This window comes from Juglans microcarpa x Juglans regia, chromosome 5S (genome assembly GCF_004785595.1).
Source record: "Juglans microcarpa x Juglans regia isolate MS1-56 chromosome 5S, Jm3101_v1.0, whole genome shotgun sequence".
Lineage (NCBI taxonomy): Eukaryota > Viridiplantae > Streptophyta > Magnoliopsida > Fagales > Juglandaceae > Juglans > Juglans microcarpa x Juglans regia.
Genome location: NC_054603.1, coordinates 12,285,173 through 12,310,966, shown reverse-complemented (window position 1 = coordinate 12,310,966; position 25,794 = coordinate 12,285,173). Strand labels below are relative to the sequence as shown.

The 25,794-nt window shown below is 33.7% G+C and overlaps 3 protein-coding genes across 4 annotated transcripts; 1 reads left to right on the top strand and 2 right to left on the bottom strand.

Moving 5' to 3' along the window:
- Nucleotides 1-2,908: 2,908 nt before the first annotated feature.
- LOC121267105 (probable LRR receptor-like serine/threonine-protein kinase At3g47570) lies at nucleotides 2,909-5,121 on the bottom strand (the record flags this gene model as incomplete). Its single annotated transcript, XM_041170978.1, has 3 exons — nucleotides 2,909-3,395; nucleotides 3,579-4,586; nucleotides 4,638-5,121. Coding segments are annotated over 3 exons (1,848 nt in total), but the record flags the coding sequence as incomplete, so codon positions are not given.
- A 74-nt stretch (nucleotides 5,122-5,195) lies between these two features.
- On the bottom strand, nucleotides 5,196-8,598 carry LOC121267717 (LRR receptor-like serine/threonine-protein kinase EFR). Of its 2 annotated transcripts, XR_005941068.1 has the most exons (3): nucleotides 7,970-8,598; nucleotides 7,535-7,692; nucleotides 5,196-5,575 (listed from the first exon to the last, which is right to left on the bottom strand). XR_005941068.1 is itself a non-coding variant. In XM_041171732.1 (2 exons), exons 1-2 carry the CDS (start codon nucleotides 8,463-8,465, stop codon nucleotides 7,619-7,621), a joined length of 570 nt encoding a protein of 189 aa, XP_041027666.1. In that variant the 5' UTR covers nucleotides 8,466-8,593; the 3' UTR covers nucleotides 7,443-7,618. The 2 variants fall into 2 exon arrangements, 1 of the variants encoding a protein (XP_041027666.1); XM_041171732.1 differs by lacking the exon at nucleotides 5,196-5,575 and having other exon boundaries at nucleotides 7,443-7,692; nucleotides 7,970-8,593.
- Nucleotides 8,599-22,680: 14,082 nt separating this feature from the next.
- Nucleotides 22,681-23,214, top strand: LOC121267104. The gene has a single exon (XM_041170977.1). The coding sequence runs from the start codon at nucleotides 22,681-22,683 to the stop codon at nucleotides 23,212-23,214; it is 534 nt and encodes a 177-aa protein (XP_041026911.1).
- Nucleotides 23,215-25,794: the final 2,580 nt, after the last annotated feature.

Sequence of the window (25,794 nt, the reverse complement as noted above, 5' to 3'; positions counted from 1 at the left end):
TGAGTTTTGACTCAAGTCTAGGTGAGTGAGCTGTGAAGCATTGCAGATGTGGAATTTAGAATTCTTCCGCTCAATTTATTTTTTGAAAGACATAGTTGTTTGAGCTTTGGAAGGAAGAGGCCCATAGCTGATGGAAGATGGCTTGAAAATTTGTTATACGGCATAAAAATAGCTTGTATAGTTGAGATATTGAACATCTCAAATGGAATTGGGCCAACAAAACCATTGATTCCAATGCTAATAATCTCTAGATTCTGGAGGTTACCAATTTCACTTGGTATTGAACCTCTCAAAATATGAATTTATATGTACTACTTCTATTAGAACAAAAAGAAGGAAAGAAAAGAAGTAGTGGTTTTAATAATTTAGCATACACAAGTTAGTAGTACGAAAACCAAGACCTCAAATACCATGTAGGTGGCATATTTACTGATTGAGTTACCGCTTACTGTTTTGTTATGTGGGCCATGGAGGTGTTATTAGTTGTAGTGAAAGATCTGTGACTGTGAGCGTTATATTTTCTTAGTGTACTTAAACAACTCTAATACTTGAATTCTTTCCCATATAAATTATACCTGTTCTGAAGAGGCGAGTAATATTGTTCGCAAAAATCTTTGGTGCTTTTTTTTCCCCAATAACATTCTTTCATTGATACACATTGCAACACTCTCCAAGAGAGTTCTTGCTCTACTCTTGTAATGCTCTGATGCGCATTCCAACACAAATAAACATCCCACACTTTTCTCCAAACAGACGAACAACCCACACTTCTCTCCCAATCAACACAATTAATCATTTTAACACACTAACCTACTTAGACAAGCCCGTAAAAGACATTTCCCAATCAACCCACTCGACCTGTCCAACCCACCACTAATCCAAGCCCTATATGCAATTCGCTGCAGTCCACCACTTGGCCCTGAAGTCATGGTCATCTCTATGCCTCTTAACCAAAAACCAATACCACTTGAATCGACCACCTTTCTTGAAATCCACCCAATACATGCCACCTTACCTCTGAAACACCTCCACTATCCATTGTTCCCCTTTTCCACCCATCACTATCGTAATGAAGCACACCACTCTCTAGCTGCCGACCCTCCCTAGCTAAGCCACCTCTCCCAACTACTCGGCACAATAGAAACCCCTCCGACAGTCGTGCTTTGCATTCTCTATAGCAAAGGAACAACATGCCTCGTCAAAATCCTCCCCAACCTCCGTCTCCAAAACAGATCTTTCCCCTAGCCCAAACCCACTCCTACATTCCAAACAAAACTCAAATCCCTACCACCATAGTTCTAATAATAATTTTGACTTTTGTTTCAATGTGCAGAAGGAATCAACTTCAACATGGGAAGTCTCTTCTAGAAAGGGCTTTACAAAAGTTATATCAATTTGATGAATTTATTTATGTAAGATCCCTTTATGCTCTATCGCTTCTCATTAGGTAATATCTGTCACTATCTACTTCAGGCCAACAATTATTAGGAATTGGTCAGGAGTGCTTAGATTTTGACAAGGCCTAGGTGGCTGGCTAAAACTTGCCCCAACCATATCATAAAGCTGTAGCCCAAGCCTCAAGAAAAGGAACTCGCTTGTTTTTTACCTTACTAAATTTGAAGCCAAGTGTTTTTTGGGAGAAACGTCCATTAATAATCATTCTTAGCCTCACTATTCACGACCGTTCTTCATAGTTCAATTAAAAATAAAGGAAAAGCTCTTTTCTTGACATGGATGGTTCATAGTCACATTTTGTAGAGGTACTAATTACAAGAGATGTATGAAAAGCAATGTAATTACCGTCCTCGTTAGAAGAATAATCTGAGTCATTAGATTTAGACACATCACCTTTTATCCTTATTTCCTCAAACCTAGAAGTTAACAGTTGGAGTTTAGAACTTTTTACCACTTTCGTTCCTTTGTTTGTAGCTTTTAGTACGTCTGAAGCCTCCTTAACAATCTCTCACCTTGACATTCGCTTTAATTCCTCAGGTGAGACAACTATGAAAATGGCATTTAATCCTACTATTCCAATTGCAATAGCAAGGTCCTAGGATTTAGTCTAGCCCTTCTCAATGCAATACCAAAGAAGTTCATCCAAAGAAGTTCATCTAGCCATGAAAGGTGTTGTTTGATAACAATTTGAAGACTAGCTAGAATCTATATTATAAATAATCTAAAGATTTCTTGAGAATTAATGTAGCCAAGATTGAACTGACCTAAAAATCGAAATACTGCAAGTGAGAGAATTGATCTTATAATGGAAAAATGATAATTAGCAGACTCTTTTACAACTATTTTAAAACAATACTTAGTTATTTGTAAAATAGTTGTAGAAGAGTTATAGAGATATCATTATGTGGTTGTAACCTTCTCTTCGATCTTACAACTATTTTACAATTATATATGAAATGGTTGGTAGTTTTATAAAACTTTTTCATTTTTATAGAAATGGTATGATTGCAATATAATTGGTTGATTATTGTAACATAGTTGTAAGAGAGTTGGAGATGTATCACTACCATTGCTAGCAAATTGGTTATTCACTAATAAAACCAAGGCCGACAATACAAGTATAGTGCATGGAAACGTTTTTTTAGTTCTGGCCATGCAAATCGCCAGAGATGAGATATTATTTGCGAAACATTCCAACGTACGTATGGAGAAAAAGTAGTTAGAAAAGATTATTTCTGGTGACTTGACCTATATATATTATTGTATATGAATGAAAAAATGATGAAAAGTGAAAAACAAATATATAAAACATTTAGCATAAATTCAGTCATATATATATTTGGTACGCTAAGTACGTAGCAGTACCTATACTTTTTTATTGACTTCAGCATATTTATATTTATTTTTTTATACCCGTAGTCTGGAAACTTTAGTGTATTCCATTAATTCTCAATGACCATATAATTATTATATACCATAAACAGTAACTTCAACAGTACAAGTTGTCTCTTCTTCGCAATCTCAATAATATTTTATCATTAAAAAAGACATAATGAAAACATTTAAACAAACACAAGGCTGATGTCAGTGCCCTTCAACAATATCTCTTAAAGACTTTGTTTTGATCTTCTTCAGCGTGGCTAAAACAACTTTCATGTTAGTTCTTTGTTCAGGCAACTCTGCACAACAATCTAAAGCCAATCTCCTAATTGAAGATATGCACTCCACCAAGGCAATAGAATATCTTTCGTTTCCCAACAATCTGGCATCAACAATATCAATCGTTGAAATGGGCAATGCTTGATTTACCCAATGTTTCAAGCTCATTTCTCCTGCAAACATGTCATCTGTAGGTTTTTTTCTTGTAAAAGTCTCAATGAGTAGAATGCCATAACTATACACATCTCCTCTTGTAGAAACAACTCCTCCTAATCCATACTCTGTGCATAACATTATTACAACTTATTGTTAGAACTTACTTCAATACTTGATAGTAGTGAAAAAAAAAATCAAAGCAAAATTGATAAATTGTGTAGATGAATGGTCTATCATATGATCAGACTTAATTGTGTACAAGTAAGATAATGAATAATAGAGTTTTAGTGGTAAATTAAAAAAATCACCTGGTGCCATATACCCGAAAGTAGCAAGAGTCATGGTCTGCATCATAGAATCCTCATCACCTAAGAGTTTGGCGATGCCAAAATCAGCAACATGTGCAACCATATCCACGTCTAATAAGACATTGCTTGGCTTCAAATCAGAATGAACAATAACTGCTGAGTAACCATAATGAAGGTATTCCAATGCTGATGCGACATCAATCATTATCTTCAACCTTTGTAAGAAATTCAAACAACGATCATGAGAGTATAACCACTTCTCTAAGTTCTCATTTGGCATGTATTCCAATACAAGGGCCTTGAAGTCGATGTTGCTACAAACACTAATTATTTTGACCAAATTGCGATGACGAGCATTCCGTAATACCTCGCACTCTACATCAAAACACTTAAGTGCCCCTTCTACTTGCAAGTTTATAACTTTTACAGCAATATTCATCCCATCTGTAAGTGTTCCCTTGTATACTGATCCAAGACTCCCTTCACCAAGTAAGTTGTTTAAACTGAATCTTTCTGTTGCTAGTACAAGTTCTTGGTGAGAAATTCTTCTCCATGTAGGTAAATTGTATGAATCTGTTTGTTGTGAAAACTTAGAATTCTCTTTTTTACATATTTTATAGGCTAATGAAGAAACCACTACAAGCATCACTAACCCAATTGTTGGTAATAAATACTTTAGTAGATTCGATACTATGGCCTTTTTTCTACGAGGAGAACCTTCGTTGCATGGAGGAACTTGTAACCGAGGAGCACCACAAAGCGCATCATTTGAGATAAACAAAGCAGACCAGAAGTGTACAAATGGCCCTCCTGTAGGAATTTTCCCTCGTAGATTATTGAAAGAGACATTTAGATACTTCAAGTACAAAAGTGCTTCAAAGGACTTGGGAATTCTTCCAGATAAATTATTGCAGGAAATATCTAAGATCTCCAAGCTTAAGAGTGCACCAAAAGACTCTGGAATTGAACCTTCTAGTTGGTTGACTGCTAAAGAGAGACTAGTTAGATCTATGAGGCCACCAATTGTTATTGAGATATTCCCTGATAGTTAATTTCTTGATAGATTCAATTTCCTTAGGACTTTCATATCTCCAATCTCTAATGAAAGTATGCCAGTTAACAAATTGGATGACAAGTCAACCTCCAAGAGATTTGTAAGGCTCCAAAAGCTCAAAGGAATTGTGGAAGTTAATTGGTTGGAACCTAAGTAGAGAGATCTTAGGGAAGTTAGATTGCTTATGCATGTTGGAATATGTCCATAAAGCTTATTGCTATCTAGAGACAAGACATACAAGCTCTTTAGATGAGAAAGATCAGACGGGATATGACCCTCTAGTTTATTATCTCCAAGGGACAAAGCTTGTAACATTCGCAATCTTCCTAATGTAGTTGGAATAGGTCCTTTCAATTCGTTGTTGGATAGTTCCAAAGTAATCAAACTACTTAGATTCCCAAGCTCTGCCGGAATGCTTCCCTTAATATGGCAATAAGATAGGTAAAGTCCTTGAAGAGTGAGAGAAAGGTTACCAACAGAATTGGGAAGCTATGAAGCGGATTTGATGAAAAAGATATTTGTCTAAGATTTTTGCAATTCGCTAAGTAAAAGATCAAAAGACTCAATTCTTGACTTCCCATGGTCAAATTATTAAATTCCAGGTTGAGCCACTCGAGGAACCTTAAATTACCAATTGTTTCGGGAATTATGCCCGACAATGAGTTACGACTCAAGTCTAGGAGAGTGAGCTGTGAAGCATTGGAGATGGAATTGGGAATTCTTCCGCTCAATTTAGTTTCTGGAAGACCGAGTATTTTGAACTTTGGAAGGAAGAGGCCCATATCTGATGGAAGATGGCCTGAAAATTTGTTAAACCCCATTGAAATAGTTTGTATCATTGAGATATTGAAGATCTCGAATGGAATTGGGCCAACAAAACCATTTTCTGAGGTGGTAATAAACTCGAGATTCTGGAGAATACCAATTTCACTTGGTATTGGACCTGTCAAAATATGAAATTATATGTACATCTATTAGAACAAAAAGAAGAAAAGAAAAATAGTGATTTTAATAATTAAACATACACAAGTTAGTAGTAAGAAAACCAAGACCTCAAAGACCATGTAGATGGCAGAGTACTTACTGATTGAGTTACCGCTTACTATTTTGTTATGTGGGCCATGGAGGTGTTATTAGTTGTAGTGAATGATTTGTCACTGTGATGCATAATCTCAACAAGTTCCCTTCTATTCAAAGCATTTGTGAGCATTATATTTTTCTTGATGTACTTAAAGAACCCTAATTACCTATAATACTTGAATTATTTCCATATAAATCCTACCCGTGCTGAAGAGGAGAGTAATATTGTTCGCAAAAATCTTTGGTGCTTTTTTTTCTTGCCTAATCGATCGTGTTATTTCATTGATACACATTGCAACACTCTCCAAGAGAAATAAACACAGCCCACACCTCTCTCCAAACAGACCAACAACCCCCACTTCTCTCCCGATCAACACAATTAATCATTTTAACACACTAACCTACTTGGACAAGCCTTGTAAAAGCCCTTTCCCAATCCACCCACCTGACTTATCCAACCCGCCAATAATCCAAGCCATAATAAGGAAAATTCGCTGCACTCCACAACTTGGCCCTGAAGTCATGGCCACCTCATGCCCCAGAACTCAAAACCAACACCACTTGAATCGACCACCTTCCCTCAAATCCACCCACTGCCACCTTACCACTGAAACACCTTCACTATCCATTGTCGCCTTCTCCACCCACCTCTTCCAACTACTCGGCACAACAGAAACCCCTCCAACAGTCGAGCTTTGCATTCTGTATAACAATTGAACAACATGTCTTGACAAAATCGTCCCCATCTCCGTCTCCTAATCAGATCTTTCCAAACCCACTCCTACCTTCCAAACAAACTCAAATCCCTTTCACTGTAGTTCTAATAATAACTTTGGCTCTTGTTTCAATGTCCATAAGGAATCACTTCAACATGGGAAGTCTCCTCCAAAAATGGCTTTACAAATGGCTACGGGCACTTCATACTACAAGGTTCAAAACCCCCTCAAACCCACGAGCTGCTTTAATTTGATGAATTTATTTTTAAGATCCTTTTATGTTTCTATAACTTATCATTAGATAATATTTCTTGTTATCTACTTCAGGCCAGCAATTATTAGGAATTGGCCAAGAGTGCTTAGATTTTGACAGGGACTTGGGTGACCATTCCTTAGATTTTGACAAGGCCAAACTCCGACCCTACCTCTGGCCTCCAACATTATTAGATGTATGCTATATAATATATATATATATTGGAAATATACTTAATTACTTCTAACTATAATTAATAATTCCACAACTACTTTCCAGTTATAGCATGTACTCATAAACGATTAACTAAATTAATTTATACCTTTGTTATAATTTGTTGCAAGCATCTTGGAGTATATCATTATAGCTATCAACTTAGTTTCTATTGTAGCAAATTGATACTATCAGGACATATATCTTCTTAATTTATATATGATATATTATCCAATTGGTTTTTATTCATGAACAACTTAAGAAGAAAAAATTAAAAAATACGAAAAATAAAAACATTGGAGTGATGAAAGGCCAGGTGGTAAAAAGGTTGGTTAACTAGCAATATTTTCCAAAACAAAAAGTAATGCTCCGTAATCTCTAGCTAGAACCATGACCGGCCTCAAACCTCAAAAAAGATGAAAACATGTAATGGAAGAAGTGACTCACTAAAATCTTAGAATATTAGACTCACTAAAATCTTCGAGTTTCCACGTGGTTGACAACTATCGAATTTATGCCTAATTAATAAGATACTGTCATGGAACATATTTACTAAAACAATGGTACAAATATTCATATTATTATATATATATATATATATATATATATATATAATTGACTGAAACAAAACTAATCATACCTTCAAAGTTGTTCTGACTAAGATATAACGTTGTAAGCCTGGATAAATTCCCTACTTTCGGAGATATCCTTCCATTGAAATTATTCACGGAAAGGGATAAAGCTTGTAACTGTTTACACTTGTACAAAGTGGACGGAAGTTGACCATGAAAATGATTCCTACTCAAAGAGATAACTTGTAATTTAGGAAGATGATCAAAGATGTACATAGGTAGTGTACCAACCAACATGTTATCGGTTAGATAAATGTATTGCAACGAAGACATGTTGACCAAGATGGATGGCATCGGACCCGTAAGTTTGTTTCCGCTGAGAATAATTTTCTGCAAGCCAAATATGTTGAATATAGACGAAGGTATGGATCCTGAAAGTTGGTTATATGCAAGAGAAAATTCTTGCAACGAAGTTATGTTAGATAGAGATGGTGGAATGGTACCTCCGAATTTGTTACCAGATAGATCCAAAAATTGAAGTTTTGTTAGCAACCCAATCCAAGATGGAATTTCTCCACCCAATTCATTGTATCGAAAGTTTAAGGATTCCAACCGATAAAGACGCGACAACTCAGTTGGCAATGAGCCATGAAAACTGTTGTTGCTTATGCTTAGACTAACAAGGAACGAAAGGTTCCCGATGTGCGGGGGAATGGTACCAACAAGGCCCATGTAGGAAAGGTTTAAAGCTTTGACTCGGAGATGTTTAGAACCACAAGTGACACCAACCCAATTACAAACAGAAGTAGAGGTGGACCAGTTGTTTGTTAAAACATGATGAGGATCATAAGAAACATGATCTTTCAAGGCCAAAAGAGCAGATTGATCAGTGGTAACGTTGAGAATTGCAGAATTAGCAAAGTTAAACATGCAAGACTGTACCAAAAACAACGTAATAAAGTGGAGGATGAGAAAACAAGCTGCTCGCGGGTTGGCCATGACTTTGTAAGTGGATTGAGGTACTCGATTTGTGTTGCAGTACTTGTACTCAAACGAAGAACGAGTGAGGCTGATATTTATAGAGGTTGTGGGGTCCGAAATTTAGATTAGGAGAGAAGAGAGTTTTGTTTTATTTTTTATTTTTTGTAAACAGGAAAGAAAAGAGAGTTGGGGGCCTTGGGGTGGTTTGTGCGTTGAATTAGGAGAAGAGAAAATCTATTCTAAGCGGGTTTGATATCTCACCCCACACACCGGTTTATACGTGTCCAACATCTATTCACCCATTTCCTAAGAACAAGTAAAAAAGAAGGCGTTGGAGTCTTCTCTCCTAACGCTGTTCTCTTTCCCCCTTCCCTTTTCCTACTCTGTTCTCTCCCCCCACCCCTCTGGTTCTTTCGTCAGTTTTTTAATGATGTTCTCTTCCACTTCCATTCCAACTCTGTTCTCCTTATTTTTTCGTCCATTTGCAAGCTTTCAACCTCTGGTACTAGTTTAAGCTCTCTACACCTATACATTTCAAGCTCCATTTAGTTAGATAGATAGGAGAAATGGAGTTGAAGAAATAGTTGGAAGAATGGAGATTGCATTTAGGGAGGCTGGGATTTGGGGACAACGACTTTGGATTTTGGGGGAGTGTGGAATTTAAGACGGGGAATAGATCTAATTTTAATTATTTCACATTTTGTATATTTCAAATAAAAAAATATGACCTGACATCTGCATGACAATTGGAGTGCAGTTAAGCTTACTTTCGCTAGCTAACATATCTCAGCACCTTTCAAATATACTCGTATTATTAGAAATATTTTATATGTCAAATAATTTAAAATATTCTCAATGAGTCTCGTATACTCATTTCAATCTCTACTCATAACTATTCATAAACATTCTATAATATTTATAACTATTATATATAAATAAAAAATAAAACCACTATAATATATAAAAATTAAATACAAAATAACATTACTATAATATTTATCACTATTATATATATGAAAATAAAATCATTATAATATTTATCACTATTTTTTAGAAATTAAAAATAAAATTATTATAATATTTATCATTATTATATATAAAAATAAAATAAAATCACTACAATATTTATTAATATTAAAAAATCACTATAATCAAATCACTATAATATTTATTACTAAAAATAAAATCACTATAATATTTATTACTAAAAATGAAATCACTATAATATTTATAGGACCCACACCTTTTTCAACTACCTATCCAAAAGTCAACAACTCAATATACTTCACACATCTAAACAACTCAAAATACTCTCAATGGGACTCACAAATAGGGCTGAGCAAAAATCCGACAATCCGACTCCGAATCCGACTCCGCTCTGGCTTCGCTCCGGGTCCGCTCCAACTCCGACAAGTCGGAGTCGGAGTCGGAGTTTTTTCCCTATTGGAAATCGGAGTCGAAGTCGGAGTCGGAGTCGGAGTCGGAGTCATTGAAGAACCGACTCCGACTCCGCTCCGATCCACCTCCGACAATCCGCCTCCGCCTCCGATTTTATACATATGTTATAAAAATATATGTGTTTTTCTATATATTAATCATTTAAATTTTATACAACTATATCTTTTATAGTTAGTTAAACTCAATAATATACTAGTTAAATAATATATTTATATATAGACTAAATTGACTAATAAATAATAATAGTTTAGTATATGACTATATGTAAATATCATACTATTACAAATTTACAATATTACTACCATGTTAAATGTAAGTTGTAACAATAAATTATTAATGTATAAATATAATAACATGTAATACTAATGGATAAACACTAATTTATAAATTTAGAATAACATATCATACTAATATATAATAACTAAAGTATTATTCATATAAATTTTATATAATAATATCTTGTATTAATTATATTTTTTGACTTAATAAATTCTCAACATATTCATTTTGATAAATATGTTAGTAATACTGATATACATTAGTATATTAATTAGATATATGGTCTAATACTAATACTATTAGTAATCTACTTTAAGTCTATATATAAATTACTATATAAATCACTATACTATTAATTACTAATACTATATTACTATATGATACTATTAACTATAGTGATATACTAGTATACTAATACTATCAGTGATATAGTTAGTATAATGATTTATACTAATAATATTATATAGTTATACTAAATTAAAATCACTATAGCAAATACTAATATATAGTTATGTTAATCACTATAACTAATATTAATATAGACTATAATTATAACTTATAGTATTATACCTATACTAAATCACTATAACTTACACTAATATAGTTATACTAAATCACTATAACTAATACTAATATTTATATTAATACTATTATAGACTATAGTTATAACTTATAGTATTATACATATACTAAATCACTATAACTTATACTAATATAGTTATGCTAATCACTATAACTAATACTAATGTAGTTATACTAATCATTATAACTATATATAGTATTAATATCATTATTAATATAATATATAGTATTAATAATAACTAATACTAATATAATTATTAGTATAACTAATATCACTACTAGTATAACTAATACTAATACTAATATATTAATACTAATAGTGTATTACTAATATTTATATATATATATATATATATCAAGTATAAGAGATTAGAGATTTAATGATTAGTATTATATATTAATATATATATATCAACTAATATTAAATCACTAACATACTAATAGTATGATTCTATAGTATTAGTAATTATACCATAAGATATAGTAATAGACTAATAGTATAATATATTAATACTATATTATATATAAAATAGTAATACTATTTTTTGAATTTCATTTCATATACGGTACCTTTTTTTTTAATATTCATATATATAATAATATATATATCATATATATATAATATAATTAAAAATAGATTCATAGTAATTATAATAGTATACTATAGTAACTATACGGTGCCTTTTTTTTTAATCTTCATTTCGTATGCGGTGTCTTTGTTTATTGTAGTGATTAGTTGGATGTGGATATGGAATCATGGATGATGGGAGTACATGTAAAAATATGACTTTCTTTTTATTTTTAAATTTTGAATGTATGTTAGTATGTTACTTGTTTTATTTAGTTGTATTTTTTATTATAATCAAAAGTTTAATAAGTTTGGATTGTAATTTTGAGAAAATTGAAATTTGAAAGCCCACAATTTTTATTTTTTTTTAAAAAAAGTGGGTCAAATATGAAGTTAAAAAAAAAATAAAAAAAGTCAAAAAATCCGACTCCGCTCCGACAAGTCGGAGTCGGAGGCGGAGCGGATTCTCTACATGTCAGAGTCGTAGTCGGAGGTCGGATCCGAAAAAGTCGGAGTCGGAGTCGGAGGTTGGGCCCTCCGACTCCGAAATTGTCGGTGCTCAGCCCTACCCACAAACTCACTCCAATCTCTACTCATAACTATTCACAAATATTCTCAATATTTCTCAAGTATTCTCACTACCCAAACGTACCAAGTCTAGATTATTTATTCAGTTTAAATGAGATGATATATTATATTTTATTAAAAATTGAATAAAATAATTTTTAATATAATTTTTATTTTAAAATTTTAAAAAATTAATTATTTATTATATCTTATATATAAATTTAAAAAAATTATAATGATAAAATAGTTTAATTTTATATAATTAAATTAGCCCTGAAAATAATTTTTGTATTATTTAATTGTAAACAAATAATGTTATTAAAAATAAGCAAATATTATACGATGAGTTGAAATTCATAATTATTGAAATTAAAAATTTATGTGGCGACGTTACTATTAAGACGACAAGGCTATATATTATAGTAAGAATAGTGTTATCTGTACTTACAGTTTTACTTATATTTTTATTTGTAAGACTTATTTTATTAATTTTTTTTTTTAATTTCAAATTTTAATAATTTTCAACATATCAATAAATTAACAGACATGTAGAAAAATAGGTTTCTTGTAAATTTTTCTTAAGTATATTTAACATTTTCCATTATAGCAATATGAGTCGATTTATCTAATTATAATGAAGCAACATTATCCACTAATTTATTTTAAATATTCATATAAAAATTGATAAATAATGTCACGTTCATTAAGTGATACGAAGAATGAGATGTAGTTAGTGCAGTAGTACTATATACTATAATTCGTATTTTAAAAATCTATCTCATGTACGTTTTTATCTCATGTCAACAATCTAATTGCTACAGTAATCTTAAAAGAACTTCATCTAATAAATAGATTAATTTTGTACAAGCTGATTATATTAAGGTTCTTAATTATCATATTCTTTCCTTTTTTACACGTCAAGTACAAGAAAATGTGGCGGTAGATTCTGTCGAAATGCTCTCCCTATTGTTGGAATGGTTCCATTTAGCAAAGTTGCTGGTAAAGAAATTCATGTTAATTTGGAATAAATTTACGGCAATTAACGGAGATTTATTACTCGAGTATTTTCTACAATTTAAATGGAGATAGATATAATATGTGGACTACACTCATATATTTAATAATAAAATTTATATTAATTAATCGTGAGTACTAATATTCAATACCATGAACTACGTATAAATCCAGGTCCTTAATGTGCAAATCAGGGCCCAAATCATGATCAACAAGAGGTTATCCGTTACCTTAACAACAAACCTTGAAAAAGAGCATTTGATCATTTCATATAGAATTTTTCTGGGAACAGCCGGAAGTCGCACCATCCCCGTATAAATTATTTTTTTTTTTTTTTTTCACCAGCACCTTACATGTGCTGGGCTGCTTCACACAGTAGATTTTTTCTTTCATATATCGATGATTTTAGACCATATCAATCACCATTGCAAGTGGGGTTGAGCCGCGGCACCCTTAAGAAAAAATCCTCGGTCATTTAATGCTATCAACCACCCTTGAGCGGCCTGATAATGATCTATATCTACCTGAAAAAGACAGTTTGATTATTTCGTATATCGATTATTATAGACCACATCGATCCGCATTAATGCAGGCTCTATATCAGTAGTTGATGTTATTCATCCACGTTTACATGACGTGCCAGACCAGAAAAATATAATGAAGGCTAGCTGCTAGGTCACCGATAAATCCTAGAGGATTTTTGCACTTTTCTACTTTTTTTTAACCTCTTTTAAACATTTTTAAAAATTAAAAATTACATATTCATTAAAAGACATGTACTTCTTTAACTAAGGTACGACATCTCAAAGAATATGTTTTTTTTTTGTTTTTTATTCAATTCAACTTCACTACATTCTTTCTTCTAAAACATTCATGAGCTATGTGATAATATCTAGTTCAGACAACTCTGACGGTAATGACCTATGTTTAATTCTTTCATCAATTATCATTCTATTTGAACACCATCATGATCATTTGGTACATATTGACGGTATCCCATGAAACATAATTTTCTACCATTTATCAACCATTAAGACTGAGTATCTTTATTACATATAGGACAAGTCATTTTACCTTTTGTACTCCACATAGACAAGTTTTCGTATACTTGAGAATTATTTATTGTCTACAGCACTGCAGTATGCATCTTGAACTCCCGCTTTGAGGTCTCATCATATGTACTAACACCATTATCCCACAATTCTTTCAACTCTACAATCAGTGGTTGAAGATATATGTCTATTTCATTCCATGGCCTCTGTATCAGAAGAGTCATCATAAAATATGGATCATTCATGCACTTCCAAGGTAGCAAATTATAGAGCATTAATATGACTATCAAAGTACTATGGGAAGTTTTCATGTTGTCAAATGGATTAAAATCATCCGTTGCTAACCCAAATTGTACATTGCAAAGTTCTTCGGCAAACCATGAGTACTTGGCATCAAAGTTTTTCTATTGTAAAGAATCCCCAGGATGTGAAAGAAAGTTTTCACTTCAGATTCTTTCTATGTGATGCCAAGACATATTTTTCGCAATCAATTGGACGTAAATAATATCTGAAGTCTAGGAATCTAAAGAAAATGTCTTAACATCTTTTGGGATACATTACGCTTAGGGGTTGTCCATCTTGACTCATGACACACTAGACATTCAAATTTTGCATATTACTGCCATAAGAGAACACAATCATTCTTATATACGTGAATGATATTATAATTGAATCCTAGCTCTCGCTTCATAAAAATTATGGGGTAATACGTTATCTAAGGCTGAGCAAAAATCTGAAAATCTGACTCTGAGTCCAACTCTGCTCCGGCCCTCAGAGGTGGAGTCAGACCGACTTCAACTCCGCTTCGATCTAACTCCGACTTTACCCTTCGACTCCGCCTCCGATCTATACATATCTTAGTCAAACTGTATCTTATATATATTAGTCAAACTATATCTTATATAGTTAGTTAAATACAATAATATACTAGTTAAATAATATATTTATACTATTAATATATAGACTAAATTGACTAATAATAGTTTAGTATATGACTATATGTAAATATCATGCTATTATAAATTTACAATATTACTACCATGTAGCACTAAATTACTAATGTATAAATATAATAACATGTAATACTAATGGTAAATGGATAAACACTAATCTATCAATTTATAATAACATATTAGTAAACTAAAGTATTAATCATATAAATATAACAATATATAAAAGTATATAGTATTATATACTTATATGGTAATACATTTTATAATATTATAATATTATATACTATAATATTATAGTATAATGTTATATTATCATCTAAATAATACAGTAATTGTATATTATAATAATAATGCTACATACAGTCGTAAAATCCGCAAATGTCATGCAGTCGTTTTGAAAAAGAGTTGGGTTCACTATTAAAAAATTAATTTCTTTTTATGTGGGTCCCATATTTATTTACTTTTTTCAAAGCAACTGCACGACATTTGTACACTCACGACTACAAGTGTCATTTCTCATACTATAATATAGTATACTAGTATTTCAAAAACATTGACCACGTTTGAAAGTTAATTAGCCAAATAGACAATTTAGCGTTCGAACGTCAATAATTCTATTCAAACACATTATTTTGGACAAAAAAAGCATTTCAAACTCACGTTCGAGTGTGACTACTTGGTACAAAATACCTAGTTCGAACGTTGAATGGTTTCCATTTGCAACAAACAGTCGTGAGAAGCCCAACCTCCGCCGTACACTTCCATTGGCCACCAACAACTTCGTTCAAAGGCCGTTTTATGCCGTCTAAGAGGTATGGCCATCTCACCAAACTTTAGATGCATTTTATAATGATAAAAGGATGGAACTAATGGGGTTGGATTTCGAATCCAATCCGACCCCTTTTGGTGTTTTCCAATTGCCACACAAGGCATTTGACCGTAGTGTTAATTTGGACAGATTAAACTCAATGATTCTTGATGACTCCTTGGTTTACCCGTTTGGTTCTGAGTCGACTCAACCATGGATTTCATGGTTGATAGCATTCGAACGACTTCTAACCTGTTCGAACACTAATTAGCCAAACATACATTTTAGTGTTCGAACGAGCAACAACACGTTCGAACGCTAAAAATTGAGCTGCCATTCCATTCCAATAGGTTTGGTTCCCCATTCGAACGACACATTTATGTATTTCGAAGGTCATAGACTCATAGGATTTATATTGTTCGAACTATATACTGTTTTTTTCGAATGAGTAGTAATCATTCGAACAAGTTAGAATGTTGTTCGAATGATTATAAACCGTTCAAATCATTAGAGATATTGTTCAAACGTAGTATTTCCGTTCGAACAAGGTATGTGGTTGTCAAACAGAATAGTTCCTGTTCGAACATCACAGTAATATAATTAGAACTTTTCAATTTATTTATATTTGTTGTGTATTTTTTTTATGACCAATGAGCTCATGGCACCCAGGGAAAAAAAACGTGGGAGAGAGGGCTAACCAAGTGGTGAAGCTAGTGAGGTGAGGAGCCCGATATTGGTCGAGTGAGAGATCATTATAGAAGACTTTTGTAATTTTGAGTGGGATAGTTGGAGCCATTTTTCTATTATTAGCGATAGAGGATGGGGCCCGATTTGTCAATAGAGGGGAGTGGCCTATCCAAACATGGTCACTGAGTTTTATCGGGCCATGGGTCAGATGGAGGCTAAAGTGAAGTCATTCTCGTTCACTATTCAAGGAGTGACCATTACTATATTAGTAGACATTATCATTGATTTTCTTGGGATCCCACGTCAAATTGGTGCATACCCTGCACAATAATCGGCAGTAGGGACAGATGGTGATGATGCCATTGAGGATGAGGCTCCAACAGATGAGGGTCCCACAGACTACGAGATTCGTGAGTTGATGCATGACGATTCGGCTCCTCCATATTATGGCAGCAAGGTGATCAAACAGGTTGACTGTATTGCATTTGTTCGCATGCTAAATTTGATTGTATCACGTAATATTGATTTCAGGAAATACAAGATTGATTTTAGCATTGAACAGACTCGATTTATGTTATGGCTAGCACGAAGAGAGCCGATTGATCTACCTTTATACTTCCTAATCTAATCTGCATCCAATCTGAGTCACAGTATTAGAGTGGAGGCAGTCTACTATATGCGTTGATGATCTCTAATGACCTAGTCCAATTTGGGGTTAATGTGCTAGTGACAGAGCGGAAGCAACCATAGATCGAACCCCTCAACAAGATTGCCTTCAGCAAGAGCAAGGGCCGCTTGCAAAAAGTTCGCATTAATGTTCCAGTGGCACAACATAGTGGCACGGAGCGTGATACAACTTCTACTAATGCCATTGTTGATAGATAGGTTGCAGGGGCCACTATACGTAGATACGATCCCTCCTCGATGAGCATCACACACTTTTGATCCAGGATATGGAGAGGATCACTGCACCCATCCTGGTTAGACTGCATGAGATTGAGGGACGCATTGCTGTCATCTAGGAGGACTTGGATAATCTTACACAATAGTTTTATTTTTTATTTGACTTTTTGTTTTGTAATTAACATGTTGTCGATTTAATTAATATTTCTTTTTTATTTGTTATATATAGTTAGCTTGTTTCTTGTCAAAAAATATTTTCCTTATTTTACTTATCAGTTTATGATCATATAAAAAATGACACTCCGTATAAGGTAATGTTTTTTTAATTGCAAATTTTTATTTAGCATAATAAAAGTTATTAATTAAATTTTAAATTAATTATATAAAATTCCTAGGAATATGATATATTTTTATTTAACATCAATAATAATAAATCCGTATAGATAGATTTTTTTATCTCTTCAAAATGATAATTAATAAACTCAAAGAATGTTTAATTTTAAAATATTTGAATACACCATTCGAACATAAAAATACTGATTGAACTATGTAGCAGCCATCCTGGCTAAATTTATTTATAACTTTTCACCAAAACATTCGAACATGAATTAAAATACTATTCGAACTATTATTAGTCAGTTCGAACGGTATAAGAACTTCCCCATCAGAATTACTTATAACTAATTCCCACCAAAATTATAGTTCAAATTGTTAAATTTCTGTTTGGAATGGTTTTTACCTTATCCCGGCACAATTATATATACATCTGTGTCATGATTATTATTCGAACAATTATGTAATCAATTGAATAATAAATAAAATATTTTTTAAATATTTTTTGAAGTATTCGAACGGTTGTTCTTTTTAAAGATGACTATTCGAACAAAATCACTTCTATATTTTGAGACAAAATTTAATTTTGATCCTAAATAAATAATTTTAAGGACGTCCTTAATAAATTGCGTCTTTAAAAATCTAATTTCTTGAAGTGATATTATCTATTCCTTTTTAATCTGTTAAAATATCCTAGTCATAACAATATAAAAAAATCTTTCTCTAGTCACGACAGCTTGTCAGCTTGTCATGTGTTGTCACTAATTAGACTATGATAGGATTGTTGAACATGACATGAAAGTGGGGGTTTGTGACAGCCTTTGTCATATCTATTTAGTCACATTCATCAGGACTACTAACCTCAAGGCCTTTCATTTCTAGGCCCTCCAGTCAATGCCAGAGGTCATGACCATTAATTAAAAATCATGGTTGATTTTTCTTTGCTATATCGACATTTTCTACCCCGCATGGCAACCTTAAAGTCAAGCTAGCTTGACCTTGTCAGTAGAAAACTACATGTTTCCGCATGTCGGTGAGCCTACTATTGGGCAAAGAATCTATTGGTGCTCGGCTAGAGTTTATCAACTTCGTGTAGTATACGCACTCAAAAAAGAACCAAAAAAATTTCTATCATTATCATTAGTGAGTGACTACTTGCAAGGCTGACCTTATTCCAAGCATCATCTCACAAATTAGTGAGCTTGCAATTCTTCTACAACTCCAAAGCCCTCGACTATTAGGATTTTTCATTTAACGATGAGAATTTCATAGTGGTATAGTTTTGCTGCAAGTCCTTTAGAAAGACAGCTTGAGCGGTATTCGAGTTAACTTGAGTTGGCTTGTTATTGGGTGGTTTTCTTTCATACATTATAAATTATTTTTTAAAAACAAATTTGAATTTATTGTTCATGAATTGTTTAGTTTATTTATTCATTTTTAGAAGAAATACATTTCATTATTGAAATTATATATATTTTCTCCAATTTTTATTATTAACGAGTTACATCATTTAATTAATGGGTTAGGTAAACTATATATAAAATTTCATTACTTGTGACAATTAAACCATTTATAACTTTTTATCAAAAGTTTTATCGAACTAGCAGCTAGAATATTACATAAATTGTTACATATCTACATCAATGAATAAATTAAGAATTAAATCATGACATATATTATCACATTGGACCATTATTGTTTCTTTATCTTTTTAAATATTTAAGATTTTATTATTTTTAAAGTTAAAAAAAATCAATAAAACAGTGATAAACACGAAATTTTACAAATTTAAAACTGTGTTCGTTTATTAAATGAACTGAATTTGAGTTTATCAAGTTTAAGTTAGAACTATTCGTAAATAGGCCGTAAGCTAATGGCGTTGTTATTATTTCATGGACGTGGGGTCGAATTGAGTTTATTTCCTGAGGCACATTAGTATAGAAGACTTGCGAAGAGACTGAGTAATTTTAGACTCTTGGTGGATTATACTAATTATGATAAGATATAGAAATAAAAAAATATTATATTTCAGTAAATGATAAAACAAACCAAATAGGATTGAAAATTTTGATTCATGTCCTCGAACTTCTTAATGAAATTATGTGAAATAAGAAATGAATTGGAAATTCAAAGAAAATAGAAACAATGTCCCATGCACGTAGCACTAATATATTACTGTACATTTGGTGGATGACCTTATAGACTCTATCATATTGTGTCGGGTTAAATGTGAAGCCTGGTTTGTGAGCAGAAAAAGCACAAACAGAGAGTTTGCTCGAGCTGGAGCTCGAGCGAAGATCAAACCATGAGTTTGCTTGATAGGCGCTCGACACACTGCTCGAGCGAATCACTAACCTCAGTGTTCGCTTGAGCTCCGCTTGACATACCGCTCAAGCCAATATTCAATTGCAATTTACCCGCAGCGCGCTCAACACACTTCTCGAGAGAAGAATCTAAAAGTAACACCTAAGTTTCTTCTTTCGATTCAAATGGAAGAAGAAGGTTATCTATAAATAAAGAAGCTCCTTGAGAGCTTAAAATACCGAGAAAGATGAGAATAAAAGAAGAGAAAAATATAAGAGAAAAAGATGAGAGAGAGAGAGAGAGAGAGAGAGAGAGAGAGAGTGATGAGAGAGAGAGAACCGAAGGTCCCCATGGGACTCTTCATAAATATGAGTGTGTACTACACAAAGAAAATAAAAATTAGTAGTAAATAATGTTAAGCTCCTGAAGAGCCAAGTTTATCTTGAATTTTTTTGCTACTTCACTTTAGTTTTGTAACACGTTAGTTATCAGCACGAGACTCTAGTCAATTGTCGTGCTCTTTGAATCTTTGGTAAGATATTTCCATAACATTTCCCGAACCATTGAAACATGATTGGTAAAAATATGTGACTGGTAGACAATTGTGCAACACACACAATACTTAAGGATAATAAATATTTTCAAAATTAGACATTATATAGGGCTACCGTCAATACAATCTCTAGGTCATCGAACCTAATTGAAGGCTCCAGAAGAGTCGACATCATGTTGCCAAAAGGAACAAAACTTTGCATTGAAGATGCTTTGTATTCTTTGAAGTCTAGAAAAAATTTACTGACTGTTGATTTCTTTCTTTTTCTAGACCCACTTTTGTCTCCTAATCGTAATTTCAGAACGATGGAATCACTTCAATTACAAGCGATGTCTCCCTTGTTCCTCATCTCACTAGAACAACACTACTATATACTTCCAATACCTCAACCAATATACGCTAGGAGTGCTGCTACGTACAGTCTCATTTGGGGACTCCCTTGTATTCCTATATATGTGCGCATGTGTTTTTCATGTGAATGACCAAACTGCCCCTGATTCCTAGCTATTTGAAAAACAAAACAACGAGAAATGGAAAAGAGGTCCAAAAAATTTCCCTCTCTTCAGTCTTTGTCTACTGCCCATCGCCAACCTCCTTCACCATCGACGAAGTCGCCATGGTCATGACCTCCACTTCCCATCACCAGCCTCCTCCATCATTGACAGAGTCATAGTGTTCGTGTCCTCCACTGCCCATCTTCCAAGAGAAAACAAGAGAAGAAAGAAATCAATACCAAGTGTTTCTCTTATTGAAGTATTTCTTTTTCATATATATATATATATATATAAAAAAAAAGACGAATGCCACATGTCTAAGAGTGACCCCGGCTCAAGTTTATTGAAAAGAACCCTCACTTATGGCGGAGGAATACCGTAGCCCAAGTTTCTCTTATTGAAGTCTCTACATTTGTTAAAGACATCATAAAACAAGTACATTGAAAATATGCTTGTAGTTATCCAGTGTTTCAGACATTTGGATCTTTTGGGATGAATCTCTTGTAGGCATAAATCAGATGAAACTCACATTATCTTGGGTCTCCAATAGGTGTTTTGGGTTTTGGGTCCAAAGGTATAAATCTATATTTTTTTCATGTAATTTTTGTTGAGTCGCCCAAAAGTCTCCCATATGTTTTTTCATCATATTTTAGTATCAAGTTTGTGAAAAAAAAGATACAATTTGTAAAATCTCACGTCTTCTATTAGAATCAGGCTTGTGCTTTGTGATGTTAGAATCAACAAGTGTGGTTTTTTCTTTGGAACACAAGTTTTCTTTTTCGTACCACAACTTTTTACTTATTTAATTTTAATTATTTTAATTTTCTGTTGTGCTTAAATATATCAAGATGGTTCATTGGTTCATTCTTGATGTTAGTTTTGTACTCCATATAGATATTCTTGGTGTACAACTAATTGGAGAAAGAGGAAGATAGCACATATGCAATACCTACCAACATTGTTACAATGCTTGGCCACACTACTACAATGCCTATTAATACGGCAACAATGCCTACTAACACTGCTGCATTTACTCAGGTATTCTTGTCTCATTCGAAAGTCATGTTATCGGTTTGATTTGTAATTTTGTTATAAATCATTACTTGATTTTATTTCAGGAAATATCAAGACCATTATATTTAGATTGGTCAACGTATAACTATATGCATGGATACCATGGGGCTATGCCACCTCCATATCTTCCACCTTTTGCACCGCGTCCAAATGCCAAACCTTTTTTTATGGAGAAACGAGGTGATAAATTTAATTTTCAAATTGGTTATGTCCCAAGCAAGGGATTTTTTGAGGTTACATTTATGATTTGATATTGGAACTTTCAGGAAATTACGGGAGTCCCATTTAGACCACAAATTCCATATCTAGGATGTTCAAGTAATCTTAAGGACATGACAAAACCCACCTCATCTACTAGGCAATCGCTGTTATCTTTTGAAAGTAGTACTTATCCAGATATCCCAAATGTGAGAGATGATGAGGAAGTACCTGATGGGGTTTTAGAGCCAACGCCAGAGAATGACGTTGATGATGCAGTTTTAGAGCCAACACCCAGGAATGATGATGATGGAGTTTTAGAGCCAATGTTGAGAATGTTTTTTAAAACTGAGCAAGAACTTATTGATTACTATAAGCAATATGGGAACAAACTGGGTTTGGCATAATGACCCAAAGAAGTAAAAGTGATGATGATGGGAGTCTTAGATATGTAACACTTGGTTTTGCTCGTGGTGATGAGACGAGGGACCGTACTACCAACCTTTCGAAACCATGCCCGACAACGAAGACCGATTGTAAGGTGAAAATTAATGCAATCATGGTTGGTGATATCTTGCGCATAACTACTGTTCAAAATTCACACAACAATAGGCTAAGTCCACGAAAGACAAGATTCTTTAGATGTAATCGAGCTATTGCTGATTCTGTAAAGAGGCAATTAGACATTAACGACAAGGCAGGTATAAGTATGACCAAAAGTTTTAACGCATTGGCTGTCAAGGCTGGTGGATTCGAGAATTTGAAATTTATTGAGAAAGATACACAGAATTATATTGATAAGGCCCGACACCTTAGACTTAGCAAAAGAGGTGCTGATGCACTTCGTGGGTATTTTGAGAGAACACAATATAAGAATGATGGGTTTTACTTGTTGATAGATTTGGATGACAATTGTGGCGCCCTCGACCCCCACATGTGATTTCACGGGAGTCACAAAGTCAGGGTATCGACCACTTGGGTCACACACCCCAAGCGCTAAGTGGAAGAAAGTGTGTGTACGCATGCAATATAAAAGTGTACATTTTATAAACATAGTGGAAAAATAAAAAGGGTAGATTGACCTGCTAATAGTACCAATAAATTTAAATTACAACCTCACGCAAAATATCCATAAGCAACCGGTCTTCCAATCCTCGGCATAAAATTTATATGGTCATTTCACTAATTAAAAAGAAAACCCCAAACAACGCTATAAACGGGGAAAGGTACTCATGCCTTCACTGCTCAGGCGGAACCGATCCTCCGAGCTTATAACCGTCATCTGCATTAAAGTCTATGGTTCTGCAAAGTGGAATCGTAGGTGGGGACACCACATTGAGATTTTACAATTTCAGCAAGTAAAACCAATATAGTGACACCCAAAAATACAAACACGAAAAAAATATGCACATTTTACAGTAAGGCAAAAATATACATCTTTTAGCAATACCAAAAATGCACTAAACCTGCCTTCTGTTGTTGGTAGATCAAAAACTAAGGCATTTTCTGAGATTAAACAAAAAGTGTGGCAAAAGTTACAAAGTTGGAAAGAAAAGTTACTCTCTGAAGGGGGCAAGGAGGTTTTAATTAAACCTGTAGCTTTACCTATTCCTACTTATTCCATGAGTTGTTTTATGTTACTCTCTACATTGTGTTCAGAATTGGAGACTATGATGGCTAGATTTTGGTGGGGTCAGAAAAATGAGGAGAGAAAAATCCATTGGGTTAGTTGGGAGAAGATGTATGAGCCAAAAGCAAAAGGGGGGGCAGGGTTTTAAAGCTTTGAAATCCTTCAATTTAGCATTACTTGCTAAACAGGGGTGGATAATACTTAATGCTCAAAATTCCCTCTTACTCAGGATTTATAAGGCAAGATATTTTCCCAGAAGTAGCTTTTTTGAGTCTAAATTGGGGGTAACCCCTCCTATGCTTGGAGAGGAATATGGGCAACAAAACCTTGGCTGCTCAAGGGATGTAGATGGAGGATTGGGGATGGGAAGACTGCTAAAGTGTGGAAGGAACCTTGGGTTCCTGGGTTTAATGATGCTTCTTTGGCTGTTTCACAGGGTAATGAAATAAATGAAGAGGATGCAGTGAGCGCCTTACTAGATAGGGATAGCAATTGGTGGGATGTTGCGAAAGTAAGAAGTCTATTTAGTCCTAATGTCTCTTTGGAAATTCTAAAAATCATTATATGCCCTGGAACCCAACTTGACAAATGGATGTTTTCTCTTGAGAAAAGCAGCCTTTTTAGTGTGAAAAGTGCCTATAGAATTATTAGGCAAGGGAATACCATTGTGGGGAACTTAATGGGTGAATGCTCTAATGCACGACAACAACAAGCTTTGTGGTAAGCAATTTGGAAGATGCAAATCCCTAATAAAACCAAATTTTTTGCTTGGAGGGCTTGTAAAGATAGTCTACCTACTCAATGTAATTTGAAAAAAAGGAAACTCATTAATGAGGAAGTGTGCTGTTTTTGTACTGAAAAATGTGAAAATCTAGAGCATGCATTGATTAACTGCCTCTCTATTCAAAATTAGTGGAATAGTTTCTTGCCTATTATGCAGAATGTGGATGTAACATGTTCTTTTATTCAGGTGGCTTTGAATTTCTAGGCTATGGGAAACATAGATGCTTTGTCTACCTTCTTCTCTATAGCTTGGGGCTTTTGGTACAGACGTAACAAAAAGATGTATGGCCAAGTGGTATTTGAGCCAAGGTAGGAGGTGGAACATGCTCTTTCTCTTCAAGAGTTGTTCTCTACTGTACAACGGCGCCCCAATTCAAATGTTAAAAGGCTTTGTAGATGGACTTTGCCTCCGGTTGGCTTTTTGAAATTAAATGTAGGTGGAGCAATGTTTCGCAATCAACATAAAGCAGGGGTAGGGGACATTTTGTGACATGAGAATGGGAGTGTTATTATGGCAGTTAGTAAGGTTGAGCTTGAGGTTTATGCACCTGAAGATATTGAATTACTTGTTATGTTTCGGGGTCTGCCGTTATGTATCCCTATGGGTATAAAAATGGTGGTGATTGAGAGTGATTGTTTGTTGATGGTGAGGAAACTTCAAGCATTAGATGAGTCTTCCTTTAGGCTGGGTGCTTTATTGTTACAAACCAAGAAGTTGATGTTTTTCTTTGATGACATTCAGATTCAACGTGTAAATAGGGTGGGTAATGAAGTTTCTCATGGCTTAGCCCGACATGCTTGGGTTGTTGAGATGTGGTACTCTAGTTTCCAGATTTTATTTCTCAAGCCATTAGGCTTGATAAATGTCTGTAAAACTCTATTTTATTAATGCAATTCTCCTTATAAAAAAAAAAACAAAAAATGTACTAAACCAATTTCTGTCTCAATAATTCTAGAAAACCACTCTAAAAAATCCACATATCCATTTTTAAAGCATTCATTTAATAACAACATTCACCATGGTATCCCTAGGGACCATCCACACATCCTGACTCCCTTTTTCATACTGCAGGTAGCAACCATGCGTGTAACTTGGTAATGAACGAT